This window comes from Amblyraja radiata, chromosome 2 (assembly GCF_010909765.2).
Source record: "Amblyraja radiata isolate CabotCenter1 chromosome 2, sAmbRad1.1.pri, whole genome shotgun sequence".
Classification (NCBI taxonomy): Eukaryota; Metazoa; Chordata; class Chondrichthyes; order Rajiformes; family Rajidae; genus Amblyraja; species Amblyraja radiata.
In genome coordinates this window covers 106,392,899-106,410,566 of record NC_045957.1, presented here as the reverse complement: position 1 = coordinate 106,410,566, position 17,668 = coordinate 106,392,899, and the positions used below count along the sequence as shown (strand labels likewise).

The window sequence follows — 17,668 nt, the reverse complement described above, 5'->3', positions numbered from 1 at the left end:
TTCTAAACTCCAGAGTGTACAAGCCCAGCTGCTCCATTCTCTCAGCATATGACAGTCCCGCCATCCCAGTAATTAACCTTGTAAACCTACGCTGCACTCCCTCAATAGCAAGAATGTCCTTCCTCAAATTAGGGGACCAAAACTGCACCACAATACTCCAGGTGTGGACTCACTAGGGCTCTGTACAACTGCAGAAGGACCTCCTTCCTCCTATATTTGATTCCTCTTGTTATAAAGGCCAACATGCCATTCGCTTTCTTCACTGCCTGCTGTACCTGCATGCTTACTTTCATAGACTGATGCACAAGGACCCCCCAGATCCCGTTATACTTCCCCTTTTCCCAACTTGACGCCATTTAGATAGTAATCTGCCTTACTGTTTTTGCTACCAAAGTGGATAACCTCACATTTATCCGCATCAAACTTCATCTGCCATGCATCTGCCCACTCCCCCAACCTGTCCAAGTCACCCTGCATTCTCATAGCATCCTCCTCACAGTTCACACTGCCACCCAGCTTTGTGTCATCTGCAAAATTGCTATTTTTACTTTGAATCCCTTCATTCAAATCATTGATATTGTAAATAGCTGCGGTCCCAGCATCGAGCCTTGTGGTACCCCACTAGTCACTGCCTGCCATTCTGAAAGTGACCCGTTAATCCCTACTCTTTGTTTCCTGTCTGCCAACCACTTCTCTATCCATGTCAGCACTCTACCCCCAATACCATGTGCCCTAATTTTGCCCACTAATCTCCTATGTGGGACCTTATCAAATGCTTTCTGAAAGTCCAGGTACACTACATCCACTGGCTCCCCCTTGTCCATTTTCCTAGTTACATCCTCAAAAAATTCCAGAAGATTAGTCAAGCACGATTTCCCCTTTGTAAATCCATGCTGACTCGGACCGATCCTGTTACTGCTATCCAAATGTTCGGCTATCTCATCTTTTATAATTGACTCCAACATCTTCCCCACCACCGATGTCAGGCTAACTGGTCTATAATTCCGTGGCTTCTCTCTCCCGCCTTCCTTAAAAAGTGGGATAACATTAGCTACCCTCCAATCCACAGGAACTGATCCTGAGTCTATAGAAGATTGGCAAATTATCACCAATGCATCCACGATTTCTAGAGCCACTTCTTTAAGTACCCTGGAATGCAGACAATTAGGCCCTGGGGATATATCAGCATTCAGTCCCATCAGTCTATCCAACACCATTTCCTGCCTAATGTGGATTTCCTTCAGTTCCTCCGTCCAGATCCCCAGATCCTCTGGCCACTTCTATATCAGGAATATTGTTTGTTTCCTCCTTAGTGAAGACAGATCCAAATTATCTGTTCAAGGTAGAGACATATTCAAGGTAGAGACTGACAGATATTTGAACTACAAGGAAGTGAAGAGTCAATGGAAATGTATAAAAGTAGTTTTGAAGCCAAGACTGGATCCAACTATGATCTTATTGATTTTTAGAACAGGTTTGAATGGCCTTTCTTATGTTCTTATAATTGCCATGGAAATCCCATGTTTATCAGCTTTTTAACAAGATTAATGTGGTTATGTGGTCGCTCCCCACCCCAAAAACATACAGCCAAGAAACATCAGCAATGGTCTCCATGACATTTACATGTAAAACAAAGGACATTAGATCCTTAGCATGAGGGAGAGAGGGCTGCTCATGTGACTTTCCTGACAGACTGTCGAGTCTCGAATTATGCCGAGTCTGCCAGCTGATCGTTGGTCTATGAGCAGGTAATGTTGGCTGCAAACTGTGGGCAAGTCATGGACAGACTTCCAGTTGGATGATCCAGCCTAACATATGGCATTGCATTAAAGTTTCTGCAATCAAATGTTGTCGTAACTCAGTTTGGATAGATCATCTAAGGGCCGAATGGCCTCCTCCTGCACCTATTTTCTATGTTTCTAATTTAACAAGCTTTCAAAGTTTGCAAGCGTGATACAAAATGACATAATATAGTTATATTAAACACCCACAGACACTGCTGGATCCAGCATTGCTCGGCACCATTCCACTGCCTCAACTGTACAGGATCTCATTGTCTCGGTTCGACCATGGTAAAATCGCCTTGTTGTTGCAGTTTCATAACAGGAGCCAGGCCTGTGAAGAAATGATATGCAATGTATTATTTGCAGTCATATTAAGACAGCTCCCATTCAATTTTGCAGTAATGCATCAACGTATATTTTGTGCTAAACTGATGGAATTGGAGCTGGAAACAACATGCCACAGAGCGTCTGTATGAATAAACAGATAACGGCAAGAGCAAAATAATATGGATTCTTTACACTTAACATCATATATTTCACATTAATATTAAACGTAATATTAAACATAAACATAATAAACAGGGGAACATAATTTGAAAAAACTCAATGTCAGAACAACTCTTAAAAGTATGTGCATAGCAATCTGTGGGGTGAATTTGTGGAATGATCTAGAACAGGAGATAAAACATAGCACAAACATAATTCAGTTTAAAAAGATGTACCAAAACACTTTTTTTAAAGGATATTGGGATAAGGATAGGTGTTTGTGAGTGGGATATTTGTTATACTGATTGTATTGGGAATGGTGATTATAGGGTGATGGGTTGTATATATGACTAAGAGATACTGTATAGTATATGAGGATTTTTTCTTTTTTCCTCTCTTTTTGTATGGCTTTGTAAATATTTGATTAGTGTATAAATGTAAATGTAGCAGCTATATGTACACCATATGTACATATAGCTGCTAGTGTACATGTGGTGTACATATAGCTGCTACATTTGTATAATATAATTATAAGCAGTTGAATAAGGGGTGGGAATTAATAAGCTTTGGCTTCTTCCTGCTCCTTTTCGGACACATACAATTTCATTTATTTATAAATATTGTTTATAACACTTTATAAATATTCTTGTTTTGTTTTTTGAATGCTGTTTCACCCTTGCTTTTTATTCTTTTATTCAGTTCGAAATAAAGAATTATATAAATAAATAAATAAATAAATAAATAGGCATTTATATTGTGTTTTTGTTTCAATACAATGAGTAAATGCTGTGCAGTAAAAGTGAGGATTGTGGAATAAGTACAATATTTGATCTAAGGTCATATTGCTTACCGTCCATGAAACCTATAGTAGGCCAACTGAAGAGCAAGTTGTACAAATATGTCTGGATGAAGCTTTCTATCTTTGATCAGAGATTTGCCAAATCCAGTGAAGGCATAACTGACAATTTGGACATCTGATGCCTGCAAAGCCAAATAAAAGTTACAAATAACCCGTAAAAATAAACTACTATCAATATCAATTGACACTATTTAACTTTATAATGGCAAATAACTTCACTTTTGGACTCCAAATCTGTATGTGTCAATTCTTTCTCCACTAGTACCACAACAACTGCAATGCACCTCACCATTATTATTTTATTCAACAGGGAATTGGATCAGAATAATTTGATCTATTTTATTCATAAGAAGCAAGTGTCTGTTGTGATGTTGTCAAGTTGGAAAAGGCGCAGAGAAGAATTACCAGGATATCGCCAGGACTCCCAGGCCCAAGATATAGGGAGAGTTTGAGCAGGTTAGGGCTTTATTCCTTGGAGTGCAGGAGGATGAATGGTGATATTATAGAGATGTATAAGATCATGAAGGGAATATAATAGGGTAAATGCCCAGTCTTTCACCCAAAGTAGAGGAATCAAGAACCATATTTCAAGGTGAGGGGGGTGAAAAATTCAATAGTAACCTGAAGGACAACTTTTTTTTTACACAAATGTTTGTGGGTGTACAGTAGGAGCTGCCAGAGGAGGATGTAGTGAAGACAGTACTATCACAATGTTTAGAATATATTTAGGCAGGTACATGGATAGTTAAGGCAGGTACTATCACAGCATTTAATAGACATTAGGATGGGTAGATGGATAAGAAAGGTTTAGAAAGATATGGGCCAAATGCGGGCAGGTGGGACTAGTGTAGATGGAGCATGTTGGTCGGTATGGGCAAGTTGGGCCGAAGAGCCTGTTTCCACACTGTATGATTGTATCAGTGAATTTAATGTTGATTCCCAATTGTCCCCTTGTTCATTTCAGGGAACGATTGAGTATATTGGTGCAGCTGAAATCATGTAAAGACTAGATCAAGTAGGGGATATCAGAATTCCTTCCTTGAATGATCTTTGCAAAACCCATGGGCTTCAATGATATTGTTTTTAAATGTAGTTTCATGGTTATAATTACTAATACTGTCAATTTTTTCAAACCATGGCTTTATTTCAATTAAAACATCTCAGTGTGCCATGGTGGGATTCAAACTCATGCCCCTGGAACAATAATCCAGGCTCCCAGATACTTCATCAGTAATTGAACCAATATGCTACCACATTCCCATGCCTATTTTTGTTCTAAACTACCCTCATCTCGATTCGGGGGAAACCAATGCCAGAGAATACAAAACATTATTCTAAATGCTGAATGATCTAACGCACAAAGCATTATTCCCAGGCAAGATTTTGCTCATCCAGATTGACAATAATACTCTGCTCAACATTATAATTCACACCCAAGTAAAATTGGATGGAGACTGACCAAAAGCCTTTCACAAAGTCAGCAAACAGCCATGGCTTTAATCTGGACTGGATTTAGGGGATTAAAATCAAGTGTACTTTCAATCAATCTAATTATTCTTTAATTAAAGTACACCATCACAGCCATAAATAAATATTCTAATGTGAAGACATCAGTTGGCATTCAAATCTGGAAACACAATAGATCTCCTGCCACAAAATTACGATATGTTTTATAAGGGAAATGGGCTTTGAGTGCAGTTGCTGTGCTCTATTGGACGTTCCATTGCTCAATAGAGCTGAATTAGTACATTCTTTATGCATTAACTAAATTTTCCACATTTTGCAAAAATAAAATGGCATTTTTTTTCCAAGCAGGGTCAATAGAAGGAAATAGCTAATGGCAACCAATTAACTCACATTACACCAACACCAGAACATACAATGCATTAATGTGCATCTTCAGCGTAGTACAAAAAATCAAAAATTCCTTCACAAAACTATTTTCAAACAAATTTGACACTCAGCCAGAGAAATTTTGGTTTAGATTTTGCAAACACATTGAAAGCAAAATCATCGGTGTTCCACATTTGTTTGCTGAATCTTGTCGTAACATCAGAATTTCTGAGCATGCCTTCTTTAATTTCGAAGCTGCTGTCAGTGACTCTGTACATCGTCAAAGTTTATGTATGCTATGTTGTAGCCTTCTTCAGTGTGGTCAATTGATTAAAAAAATCACGTGTTTACTAACTGTTGTAAAATACCACCAAAATATTTTGTCTTGATGCAAAACGAGCAGAGGATTTAAAAAATATATACAAGGCATAATTAGTGCACATTAAATTCTTCATCACTATTGCAGTAATATATATGGATTGTCAATTTCATGATCAATTTTTACAGATTGATGAATTTTCCATTTCTACCAAAATGTGTTCATTTTGCATTCAGTAATATTTTTTAATATTAATTAAAACGTGTTTTATCCTTCTTGGTTTGCTGCACGAGGGAATTCTTCAATGCAATTTGTAGTTTTACCCGCTGGAAAATATCACTAAAGTCCAGATATCCTTTGAACAGACATCTGCTGGAAAACAACCTAAGAAAAGTGGAAGGTCACCCAAAGATATTTTGTGTACTTTCTACCTTTAGATCAGCTGCATCACAAATTTCATGTCTACAAGCAAGAAGACATATAGGCGAAGGGAAAGGCAGGATCATGAAGAATTGTGAGGAACATTTCCAGGAGTTAAAAACTGGAAGTACAGCCAACAAACATGGAACAATGAAAGTGGACCACAATTTGAGGAGTTGCAGGTTTGTAGAAATCAAAATCACAGGGAAAGGACGAATATGAACCCAAGGATTAATTGATACCACTGCTGAATTACTGAATACCAGTGAGGCTAATCGTATGGATGTAAGCTAACCTTCTACTTGTGATGCATGATGATATGTAATTCACCATATTGCCCCTTATGCATCTTAAAACTGTGTGCTGATGGGGATTAAGAAATGAACTGTACCTGCTTGTAATACTGCTGTTTAGCATTCTCTATATCATTTAGAATCGATTGATCCAACACAAAAACCATCTCGTTTGGTAAAGACAGGTCACGCACTGCAGTCGATCCCTGAGAAAAAGATTTGCAATGCCATATTTTGTCTTTAAATCAGAAGGCAGTAGATTTTTAAACCGTAACTGGTTTAGAACTGACATAATACGACACTAACAAACATTGACGGGCACAGTGGTGCAGTTGGTGGAGTTGCCTCTCCACAATGCCAGCAGCCCAGGAGAAATCCTGACCAGTTTGTGGTGGTAATATATACCGCGTGGGTTTTCCACCCCCCAGTGCTCCAGTTTCCTCCCACATCCCAGACATTGAGGTTCATAAGTTAATTGACCAATGTAAATTGCCGGCGAGCGGATGACTCTGGGGGGGGGGGGGGGGGGGGGGGGGTGAATTAAAGGAAAATTGGATTATTGCAGGATTGTTCAGCACGGTCTCAGTGGCCAAAGGATCCGCTTCTGTGCATTATTATTAATTATCAGACCAAGGCTTTATTTCCCCCGATAGATTATTTCCAAAAATACCATCAATGATAATAATTGACCAAAACTCTCTGTGCTCTGTTTTCAACCAGCTATTATCAATAGTATAGACAATTCAAACAATTTAGTAAAGTTTCAAATATTCAGCCAGAATATTGTGTTAAGTGCTTATTCAATAAAACAATTATTGGCAATTCATTTTGAGCTAATGGAACTTGTAAAGTACCTCGAGTAAAAATTAATTCTACATGATCCAAAGCAAACATTATTTAGCATCCCAAATAACTTGCATTAATTTACTCTTCTAAGAAGGCTATCATTTTTGAAAGGAAGTTAACATGACAGTTGAGCCACTTTGAGTAGTAAATGAGGAGTATAAGCCTCGAGATCTTCCCATCACAGCCCCCAAACCTCCTAGAACCAGGCCACTATCATCCACTAAATAACAGGGGGGGGGGGGGGAGTTGACAAATTGGGAGTATGAGGATGGAGGTAAAGGGTAAGAAAGTACAGGAAAAGTTCCGAAAGACGCCCAAATTAATGGGACGGAAAATTCATGATGGGATAAGAGAGTAAGGTCAGGTGAAATAGGAACCGGTATGAGAGGAGAGGTGAATACAGAATTAAAAGTGTTATATATGAATGCACGGTATAAGAAATAAAGTGGATGAGCTTGAGGCTCAGTTAGATATAGTTGTTGTATGATGTTGTAGGAATTCTAGAGACATGGCTGCAAGAGGATCGGAGCTGGGAACTGAATATTCATGGGTATACGTCCAATCGAAAAGACACAGGTGGGCAGAGGGGGTGGGGTGGCTCTGTTGGTCAGTCCCTTGCAAGGGGTGACATAGAATCAGAAGATGTAGAGTCATTGTGGATAGAACTGACAAATTGTATGGGTAAAAAGACCCTAATGGGAGTTATCTACAGGCCCCCAAACAGTAGCCTGGAGATAGGGTGCAAGTTGCATCAGCAGTTAAAATTAGCATTTAACAAAGGTAATGCTATGGTGGTTATGGGAGATTTTAACATGCAGGTAGACTGGGAAGTTCAGGTTGGTACAAGAAAGAGAGTTTATAAAGTGCCTCGGAGTACTGGAGCCTATCAGGGAGAAGGCAATTCTGGATTTAGTGTTGTGTAATAAACCGGATTTGATAAGGGAACTCAAGGTAAAGAAACCATTCGGAGGTAGTGACCATAACATAAATTTAAATCTGCCATTTGAGAGGGAGAAGGTAAAATCGTAAGTGTCAGTATTGCAGTTGAACAAAGGGGACCATGTTAGCATGAGAGAGTAGCTGGCCAAAGTTGACTGGAAAATTGGTTGACAGGTGTGGGGGGCAGGGTATTGATATGGATAAAAAATTGGTTGGCAGGGATGACGGTGGAACAACAATGACAACTTTTTCTGGGAATAATCCAGAAGATATAGGGTCATTTCATTCCAAAGAGGAAGAAAGATTCTAAGGGGAGTAAGAGGCGACCGTGGCAGACAAGGGAAGTCAAGGACAGTATAAAAATAAAAGAGAACACGTATAACATAGCAAAGATGAGTGGGAAGCCAGAGGATTGGGAAACTTTTAAAGATCAACAGAAGGTAACTAAAAAGGCAATACGGTGAGAAAAGATGAAGTATGAGGGTAAGCAAGCCAAGAACATAAAGGAGGATAGTAAAAGCTTTGTTAGGTATGTGAAGAGGAAAGAATTAGGGTTAAGACAACTGTGGGTCCCTTGAAGACAGAAACAGGTGGATTTATTATGGGTAACAAGGAAATGGCAGACGAGTTGAACAGGTACTTTGGTTCTGTTTTGTCTTCACTAAGGAAGACACAAACACTCCCAGATGTACTCGTGGACAGAGGACCTAGGGTGACGGAGGGACTGAAGGAAATTCGCATTAGTCAGGAAATGGTGTTGGGACTGAAGGCTGATAAATCCACAAGGCCTGATGGTCTGCAAGGAAGTGGCTCCAGAAATTGTGGATGCATTGGTGATCATTTTCCAATGTTCTATAGACGTCCAGGTTCAGAAACAGCTTCTTCCCCACAGCCAACAGGCTATTAAACTCAACTCAAACAAAACTCTGAATATTAATAGCCCATTTTCTGTTTATTTGCACTTTATCTGTTTTATTCATTCATGTGTGTATATATTTATATAATGGTATATGGACACAATGATCTGTTCTGTAATCATGCCTTTTATATTCTGTTGTGCTGAAGCAAAGCAAGAATTTCATTGTCCTATCTGGGACACATGACAATAAACACTCTTGAATCTTTTGAATCTTGAATTCTGGATCAGTTCCTGGGGATTGGAGGGTAGCTAATGTTATCCCACGTTTCAAGAAAGGAGTGAGAGAGAAAGCAGAAAATTATGGACCAGTTAGCCTGACATCGGTGTTGGGGAAGATGCTGGAGTCGATTATCAAAGATGTAATAGCGGCGCATTTGGATAGCAGTAACAGGATCGGTCAAAGTCAGCATGGATTTACGATGGGGAAATCATGCTTGACTAATCTTCTGGAATTTTTTGTGGATTTAATAAGTAAAATGGACAAGGGAGAGCCAGTGGATGTAGTGTACCTGGACTTTCAGAAATCCTTTGGCCCCACACAGGAGATTAGTGGGAAAAGAAAATAGGGCACGGTATTGGGGGTAGGGTATTGACATGGATAGAAAATTGGTTGGCAGACAGAAAACTAAGAGTAGGGATTAACGGGTCACTTTCAGAATGGCAGGCAATGACTAGTGGGGTGCCGCAAGGCTCGGCGCTGGGAACACAGCTATTTACAATATACATTAATGATTTATTAAAAGTAACCTCCCCGTTGGATTGCAACCTTGTTGTGGTCAGGGAGCTTGTGTGTCTCAGTGATCCCTAGAGCTATGCCAGCGGGAGATTCGTCTCCTGTTAGGGTCTCCCATGCTGGACAGATCGAAGGGTGGAGGCGAGACGAAGAGCGATCCACTGGTCCTCCAGGTTGGGGGTTGAGCACAGGTCTAACAACCCTGTCTCGTAAAACAAATATGTTACGGATACAGCAACTGAAGGAATCAACACTACTGGGCATGCAGGAGTGGAGGACCTTCGTTGCTGCCCTACATGCCAAGAGGCATAATAGACAGTAAGTAATTAATAGTAACACTAGCAAATTCGCAGATGACACAATGCTGGGTGGCAGTGTGAACTGTGAAGAAATGCTATGAGCATGCAGAGTGACTTGGACAGGTTGGGTGAGTGGGCAGATGCATGGCAGATGCAGTATAATGTGGATAAATGTGAAGTTAAGCAAGAACAGGAAGGCAGATTATTATCTGAATGGTGTCAGGTTAAGAAAAGGGGAAGTACAACGAGACCTGGGTGTCCTTGTACATCAGTCACTGAAAGTAAGCATGCAGGTACAGCAGATACAGCAGGCAATGAAGAAAGATAATGGCATGTTGGCCTTCATAACGAAAGGAATATAGGAGCAAAGAGGTCCTTCTGCAGTTGTACAGCGCCTTGGTGAGACCACACCTGGAGTATTTTGTTTACAGTTTTGGTCTCCTAATTTGAGGAAGGACATTCTTGGTATTGAGGGAATGCAGCGTAGGCTCACGAGGTTAATTCCCAGGATGGCAGAACTGTCATATATTGATAGAATGGAGCGGCTGGGCTTGTATACTCTGGAATTTAGAAGGATGAGTATTGTACTTCCGGTGGCGCTGGTGCCAGCAGCCTCCACCTTTAGCCCGGTATCTTTTTGTTTTTTTAGTTATGTTAAAGTGTGTTTTTATGTTTTTTTAAATGTCTTTATGTGGGGGAAGAGGGCACGGTAAGGGGGATACCGTCCTTCGGTCGCTTCCTGGAGATGACGCGACTATTATTCGAGTCGCGTCCTCACCCCCCCAGCGGCCTACCTACTGGATTGGCGCGGCCTTTCCTGCCGGGATCGACCAGAGCTCCAGCAGCGGCGGGACAGCGCTGTAACATCGCGGGGCTGGTGATGCCTTACCGGGGATCGCCGTCTGGAGCCCGGAGTGCTGGGCCTGCGGCACCGACATCCTGGAGCTGCGGTTTGCGGAGCTCCCAACGCGGGCGGCGCTGATGGACAGCGCGGGGTCCTGCGACTCCGCCCGGCTCGGCCTGCGGACTCGGGAGCTGCGGACTCCGGCTGCGGGAGGCGGCTGATCAGGAGGTCCGGGCCACTGAGGAGGAGGATGTTCACCGTCGGGGATCGGCGTCGGCGTTCCACCAGTGAGGGCCTGAACATCGGGCCACCCGGTGCGGCGACTGCGGGTGCTCGGAAGGCCCAGACCACGGATAAACATCTGGGAAGATCGGAGGGGAGGCTGGCTGGACTATGGTGCCTTCCTCACCTTGGTGCCACTGTGTTATGTTGTGTCGTGGACTTTCTGTGTTTGTGCTATTCTTCTTTTTTTAATTCAATTTTATTTTTAACATGTTTTATTATTTATTATTTATTTATTTTTATGATACTGCCTGTAAGGAAAATTCATTTCGTTGTCTCTAATTGAGACAATGACAATAAATTTGAATACAATACAATACAATACAATCTGAATGAAACATATACAATTATTAAGGGATTGGACAAACTAGATGCAGGGAATATGTTCCCGATGTCGGTGGAGTCCAGAACCAGGGGCCACCATTTAAGAATAAGGGGTAGGCCATTTAGAACTGAGATGAGGAAAAACCTTTTCACACAAAGAGAGTTGGGAATTTGTGGAATTATCTGCCTCAGAAGGCAGTGGAGGCCGATTCACTGGATGCATTCAAAAGAGAGTTAGAGAGAGCTCTTAGTGCTAGCGGAATCAAGGGGTATGGGGAGAAGGCAGGAACGGGGTACTGATTGTGGATGATCAGCCATGATCACATTGAATGGCCATATCGAAGGGCCGAATGGCCTACTGTACCTATTGTACTGTATATGAATCTATATTTTCAATGAACCAGTGCACTCTGAAGCTCCCAGTTGAGGCTTCAGACTCCATACACTGCTGCCTCTTTCTCTTGAACTTCCACCCCAAAAAAAAACCCATCACAAGACAGGGCAAGCCAGTTCTCTTGCCCTCCCATCCACCCTACCATTGCCTGATTCCTCCTCCCCAATGATCTGAGCAGAGCCTGATTAGGCCTGTGTTTATTGACCATCCTGATTTCTGGGAATAAGCCTTGGACCATTCACCTAAATGGCCCCAATCAAAGTTTGAAAACATGCCCTGTGAGTTGCTCCCAGCAGATGGGTAGCTCAATAGCAAAATGGTAATCGACATTCCATTGCAACCCCCTGGTGGATCGAGCAGAATTCTAGTGCTCCATTATTGTTAACAAAGTGTGAAGCTCTGTTTGTTAGAATGTAATAAAGTATCTAAGGCATTGAGAGGATGGAAAATTGTTTCCGTGGTGAAGAAATGTAATTTCTCTTGCACATAATTAAAAGATATCAAATCAATGAAATGCTGAGAAAATACTTCCTAGGAATAGCTTACGTCTCATAAAAATTAGTTCAAACTTCAAATTGGATGACATGTAATTTGAATTATTTATGTGATATACACATAATAATTAAACTTAATTTTATATCATGTAAACCTGAAGAAATTAATTGAAAGAAAAATGGTTCTTTAGTTGTTAAGAGATAAGGTCAGATAAAATTCAGTTCAATAGAAGCATGCATGCCGAGATGAATGCAACCGTGGTGCCCTTGCGTACATTTGACACATACCTTCCATTTGCCTTCGTCTAACTTCAGAGTTTGATCAACATAATAACACAAGGAAACCATGACCATTGCATCATATGGAGAATGCTGGGGCAACATAAAATCAAAAAATCATATGTTAAAACAGGCACTAATAAGGTAGTACTGCTAACAATTAAACTAATTACTCTAAATTTGCATTATATTAAGATTATCAGATGGACAAACAGTGCTGGAATATATATGGATTAGTGTGGAACCCGGCCCTTCGGCCCAACTTGCCCACACCGGCCAACATGACCCAGCTACAGTAGTCCCATCTGCCTGTATTTAGTCCATATCTCTCCAAACCCGTCCTATACATGTACCTGTCTAACTGCTTCTTAAACGTTGGGATAGTCCAAGCATCAACTACCTCCTTTTGCAGCTTGTTCCATACACCTACCACCCTTTGTGTGAAAATGGCATCCCTCAGATTCCTAATAAATATTTTCCCCTTCACCTTAAACCTATGTCCTCTGGTCCTTGATTCACCTACTCTACCCGATCTATTCCTCTCTTGATTTTATACACCTTTATAAGATCACCCCTCATTCTCCTGTGCTCCAGGGAATAGTCCCAGCCTACTCAACTTATCCCTATAGCTCAGACCCTCTAGATAGCAATGTTACAAAATTTTGAGATTTAAAAAATCAAGTCTGTAATTTATCCCATCAGATAAAGCGTAAAAAGAAGTTTAATTTGACACCTAATTCACTTTCATATCTCAAGTATTTAAAAAGTTATGGCCATTTTCATACTCGGAAATTAGCATCTTGTTCCCTATTGATTTTCTATGGACATAACAAAAAAGCTGTGATCGTGTGCAGTCAAAAGCCCATAACCTTCTTAAAAATTAAGAGAACTGAATGAAATTTTCAGTTATCGTAGATTGAACCATTCTGAAACAAATATAAAATAATCTTACTTGGATGACCTGAAATTAAAGCATATAATTAGTTAGTTACCCAAGTATAGCTAATTTCAAACTTCAATTACTAGATCTAAACATCTATCCATTTCTTAATAAATGATTAACATTTTTAAATAGCCTAAGTGTCCAAATAATATTCATAAATAATTCACAATAAAACATGATTTTTAAATCTCATTTACATTAATTTATAGGCCAAATGGAAGGAATTTAGTGTTTAATTGCTGTAAATTAAAGTCCATTTTAAATCAGCTTTCTAGTGGGATCCTGTGAACGCGCTGGTTTAGAACGTTCACATTGCGGTAGATTTGTGCCCTCAAATGCCCAGAAAAATACTGCGGGATATAATGGGCCCAAAATGAGCTACTCGCAATATTAAACTTTGTATAAAGGGATCTTAAGAAGCCCTTTTTAATGTAAAAATAAGCAGCATACCTTCAGTTATTTGCTCTATGAGACCCTGACAGCTGCCGGTGGTCGCGGGTTTAGAGATTGATTTTTAAACTACTATAACTATTATACGAGGCCTTTAAAACTAATAATAGCTTTTGCGACGGGGTCTTTCAGCGATTTTTCGTTAATAATTAACTAGGCTGAACATCTTCGATTTGAACAGCCTAGAGAAAATTGCGTTTTAAACCCGCCCCCCTCTAAACGGCGCCAAAATCGCGCACACCCGCAGCGACAGATTTTCAGCGACGCTTCAGGTAGGCTTTGCAACATACCTACTCTAGACCTAGCAACATCCTCATAAATCGCCTCTACCATTTGCAGCTTGACAACATATTTCCTATAACATGGTGCCAGGAACAGAATGTAGTCTTTCACCAACATCTTATGCAACTGCAACATGACCTCCCAACTTCTATACTCAATACTGTGATTGATGAAGGCCAATGTACCAAAAGCCTTTTTGACCACCTTATCGACCTGCGACTCGACCTTCAAGGTACCATGCACCTGCACTCCTAGATCCTTCTGCTGTACAACACTCCCCAGAGCCCTACCATTCACTGTGTAAGTCCTGCTAATGTTAAGACTTCCCAAAATGCAACACCTCACGTTTCTCGGTATTAAATTGAAAATATTAAACTGAAGAGGTTTAGTGTTACATCAGTGTGACAAAATTTAAAACAAGCATTTCTGGTAGAACACATTCCCAGAGGGCCAATTCTCTTTTTAAAAGCAGTGGTGCATTATCAGAGAGAGCAAGATACAAACCAAGGCCCAAGGAGTAAAGTTGAGCAAGAAATCTTCTTCCACTCCTGTTCAACATTACTCTCTGAACCAATTCACCAAATTAATTGACCATCCAGTTCATGCATTGAGATTATTTTATGTGTAGTAACTGCTTTTGCAGATATAACATTTTTTCTTCGCCTCACTTACATCACAATTTGAACCAAGCGTTCCATTGGAGTAACTGAGACAATTATACGACTTGTCACCCCATCGTACAGTTGGATTTCCAGTTAGGGCTGATAAACATGCCTACAAAAAGTAAAAATAAACTAAAATGGATTAAGGGCTGCTTAGTTATGATTTTGTTTAATATCCAAATATCATCTACTAAGTCGGAAAGAAAGAGAGAGCAGGATGCCGCAGCCAGACAGGTCAGGATGAGCTGCCTACTTTAATTCACCATCCCATTGCAACTTATCTATTTGTGGCCTCCAACTTTAGTTTAGTGATACAGCGTAGAAACAGGCCCTTTCGGCCCACCGGGTCCGTGCCGACCACTGATCCCCGCACATTAACACTATCCTAGACCCACTAGGGACATTTTTTTTACATTTACCAAGCCAATTAACCTGTATGTCTTTGGAGTGTGGGGGGAAACTGAAGATCTCGGAGAAAACCCACGCAGGACACGGGAAGAACGTACAAACTCCATACAGGCAGCACCCATAGTCAGGGTCTGGGTCTCCGGCGCTGCATTCGCTGTAAGGCAGCAACTCCAACTCTGCGCCACCGTGCCGCCAAGCGTTTATTACAACAATGCCCAGCACACGCTTGAGGAACAACATCGTCCGGACAAGATTTAGTATTCAGGACCAAATATAGAATTCTTCAACTTACTCTTTCTTTTTGTTTGTATCATTTCTGTAAATTTTGGCCCAGTTTTTTTTTTCTCCCATCTTTAGTAATAGTCTGACCTGCTGGACATGTCCTAAAATGTCTTGCTATTAGCAACACATTACACAGGCAAAGAAGCATTATTTCATACTAACTGCTACATTAAATTATTTGCTCTCACCCTACCCCTTTATCTATTTATCTCTTCTCAACTTTATCTGCTACTTAAAATAAAGTTTCTTTCTTTCCCAGTTCTGATGGAAAGTCTCAAATGTTAACTCTGTTTCTCTTTCCACAGATGCCCAACATGCTGAGTGAGTGCAACATTTCTGCTTCTTTTAAACTTAATCCCCATTTTTTAATCTTTTATTTTTGTTTTAATTTAAAGTTTTATTCAACAAAATCCCAAAGCAAACATAACTTTGTAATCAATAATTGATGTTTATCTTCTCACTTCAGAGTAATCATCCGGTGTTGCATGGGGGCTAGCATCATCCAATGATAGTATAAACAATGAGCTCTGAATTTGGTCCAAGATAGCCACATTTTTGGGATCCAGGCTAATTAGATGTTCCCGTGTCTATAACAAAATGTTAAAATGAAAACCATTAGAAATAGAACAGTTTATTTTTACAATAAGCTTAAGAATCCTTCATGACAGAAAGTAAGCATTTATCTATGTGTATTGGGGTTACCTGCTTGTTAGTATAAATAATTATCCCTTTCTGCTACATCCATTGCATGGTTCAATTAAATTAGATAATACTATACATAAATACAATCAAGCCAAATTCAAGTACAACATGTGGATCAAAGGGAAAGATACTGAGGCAGAATATAGTTCTCAGCATTGTAGCGCACAAACCTTTGCCCACCGTGTTCTGTCCTCAGCAGTTAATGCTGACACACCTGGCCCTTCTGCTTCATTGTTACAGCATTCCCTGATATATGTGAGTTGTCTAAATGAACAGACGAAAATGAACTAGAGATCTAATAGTTATCATAAATAATTATGTTACCATATACAACTTTCAGCACTTAGCCCAATTAAATATTTGAAAAATGTTAGCTGCCAATGTAATAATTATAAAGAAATAAATTGTGAAGTGTAGAAGACTGATCAATACTGTGCCATTGAAGTTTGAGCAAAATTTAGTTATTTTGCCAGCATTGTTTTTGACCAGCACTACCACAGGGAAATGCTGAGGGTGGAAGTATTACTTCATAATGGAAGAAAGAATAGCAAGATAAAAAGGACTAGTTTATGAGAAGCCATGGTTTCCTGTTAAAACAACTAAGAGAAGGATGGAAGGTACACAAAAATGCTGGAGAAACTCAGCGGGTGCAGCAGCATCTATGGAGCGAAGGAAATAGGCGACGTTTCGGGCCGAAACCCTTCTTCAGACGGAAGGAGGAGAAGGATGGATATTGATGCTGGCAGGCCAGAAAGTCCAAAGTCCAAAGCTGATATATTTTACACAATATGCAAAGGAAACCGAAATAGCTTTGGTCATTCATGTGAAGATGCTCCACACTGATTTCATTGGCTTTGTACATCAGTTAAAAATCTGAAAGTTGCAAATTCACAACAATCCTGCCAGCTTCTCCCATGTGGCATTCTGTGCAAATCAAACACATTTTGAAAGGTTTCACAGGATTAATACCAAGAAGAATTCAAAAAAAGAACAAGTAAACTAAAAACTGATGCATCAAAGAGATAACCAAAGAGCTAGGTATTCAAGATGGCCTTAAAGAAGGTTAGAGACAGTGAGAATCTTTGAGAATATATTTAAAACGTAGAGCTTTGGAAGTTGAAACCATGGGCACCAGTGGTAGGAGGACTACATTTGGCATGCTTAAGGAGCCAGAAGACCAGAGGTATCTGAGGGTATGGTTTTGGAAGAAGGAAGCAAGGAGTGGCAACCATATAGATTTGAACACAAGGATGAGCGCTTAACTGGAAGCTAAACCCAAGGTCAACTATTAATTGAAAATGTGTAGGAAGGAACTGCAGATGTTAGTTTACATCGAAGATAGACACAAAATGCTGGAGTAACTCAGCGGGACAGGTAGCATCTCTGGATCCAGAGATGCTGCCTTTTTTTTGATTAATTGAAAATGTTAGATGGCACAAGTACTTTGATCTAAGCGTGTATCAAATACATATTAATCGACCAGGATATATAGTGGATTTTTCAAATAACTAAATTTTTCTGCAGAATTTTTAAACAAATAAAATGTCTGCTCACAGCAAGAAAGCTAAATCTAAATCAGTAAATTGCAAAGC

The 17,668-nt window shown here is 40.1% G+C and overlaps 1 protein-coding gene across 5 annotated transcripts in view; it reads right to left on the bottom strand.

Annotated features, from left to right (window-relative positions):
* The window catches only part of crot (carnitine O-octanoyltransferase), a 56,273-nt gene that overhangs the window by 10,124 nt on the left and 28,481 nt on the right, over nucleotides 1–17,668 (bottom strand). For 4 of the 5 annotated variants that reach the window (XM_033012880.1, XM_033012863.1, XM_033012870.1 and 1 more), the window contains 7 exons: nucleotides 16,247–16,340; nucleotides 15,836–15,961; nucleotides 14,695–14,796; nucleotides 12,357–12,440; nucleotides 6,093–6,200; nucleotides 3,121–3,251; nucleotides 1,992–2,115 (listed from right to left, as the gene is read on the bottom strand). In XM_033012880.1, coding sequence (XP_032868771.1) covers nucleotides 1,992–2,115; nucleotides 3,121–3,251; nucleotides 6,093–6,200; nucleotides 12,357–12,440; nucleotides 14,695–14,796; nucleotides 15,836–15,961; nucleotides 16,247–16,340 — 769 coding nt within the window. Of the gene's footprint in view, nucleotides 1–1,991; nucleotides 2,116–3,120; nucleotides 3,252–6,092; nucleotides 6,201–12,356; nucleotides 12,441–14,694; nucleotides 14,797–15,835; nucleotides 15,962–16,246; nucleotides 16,341–17,668 lie in introns of those variants that run through there. The other variant, XR_004410048.1, reaches the window with a different exon arrangement.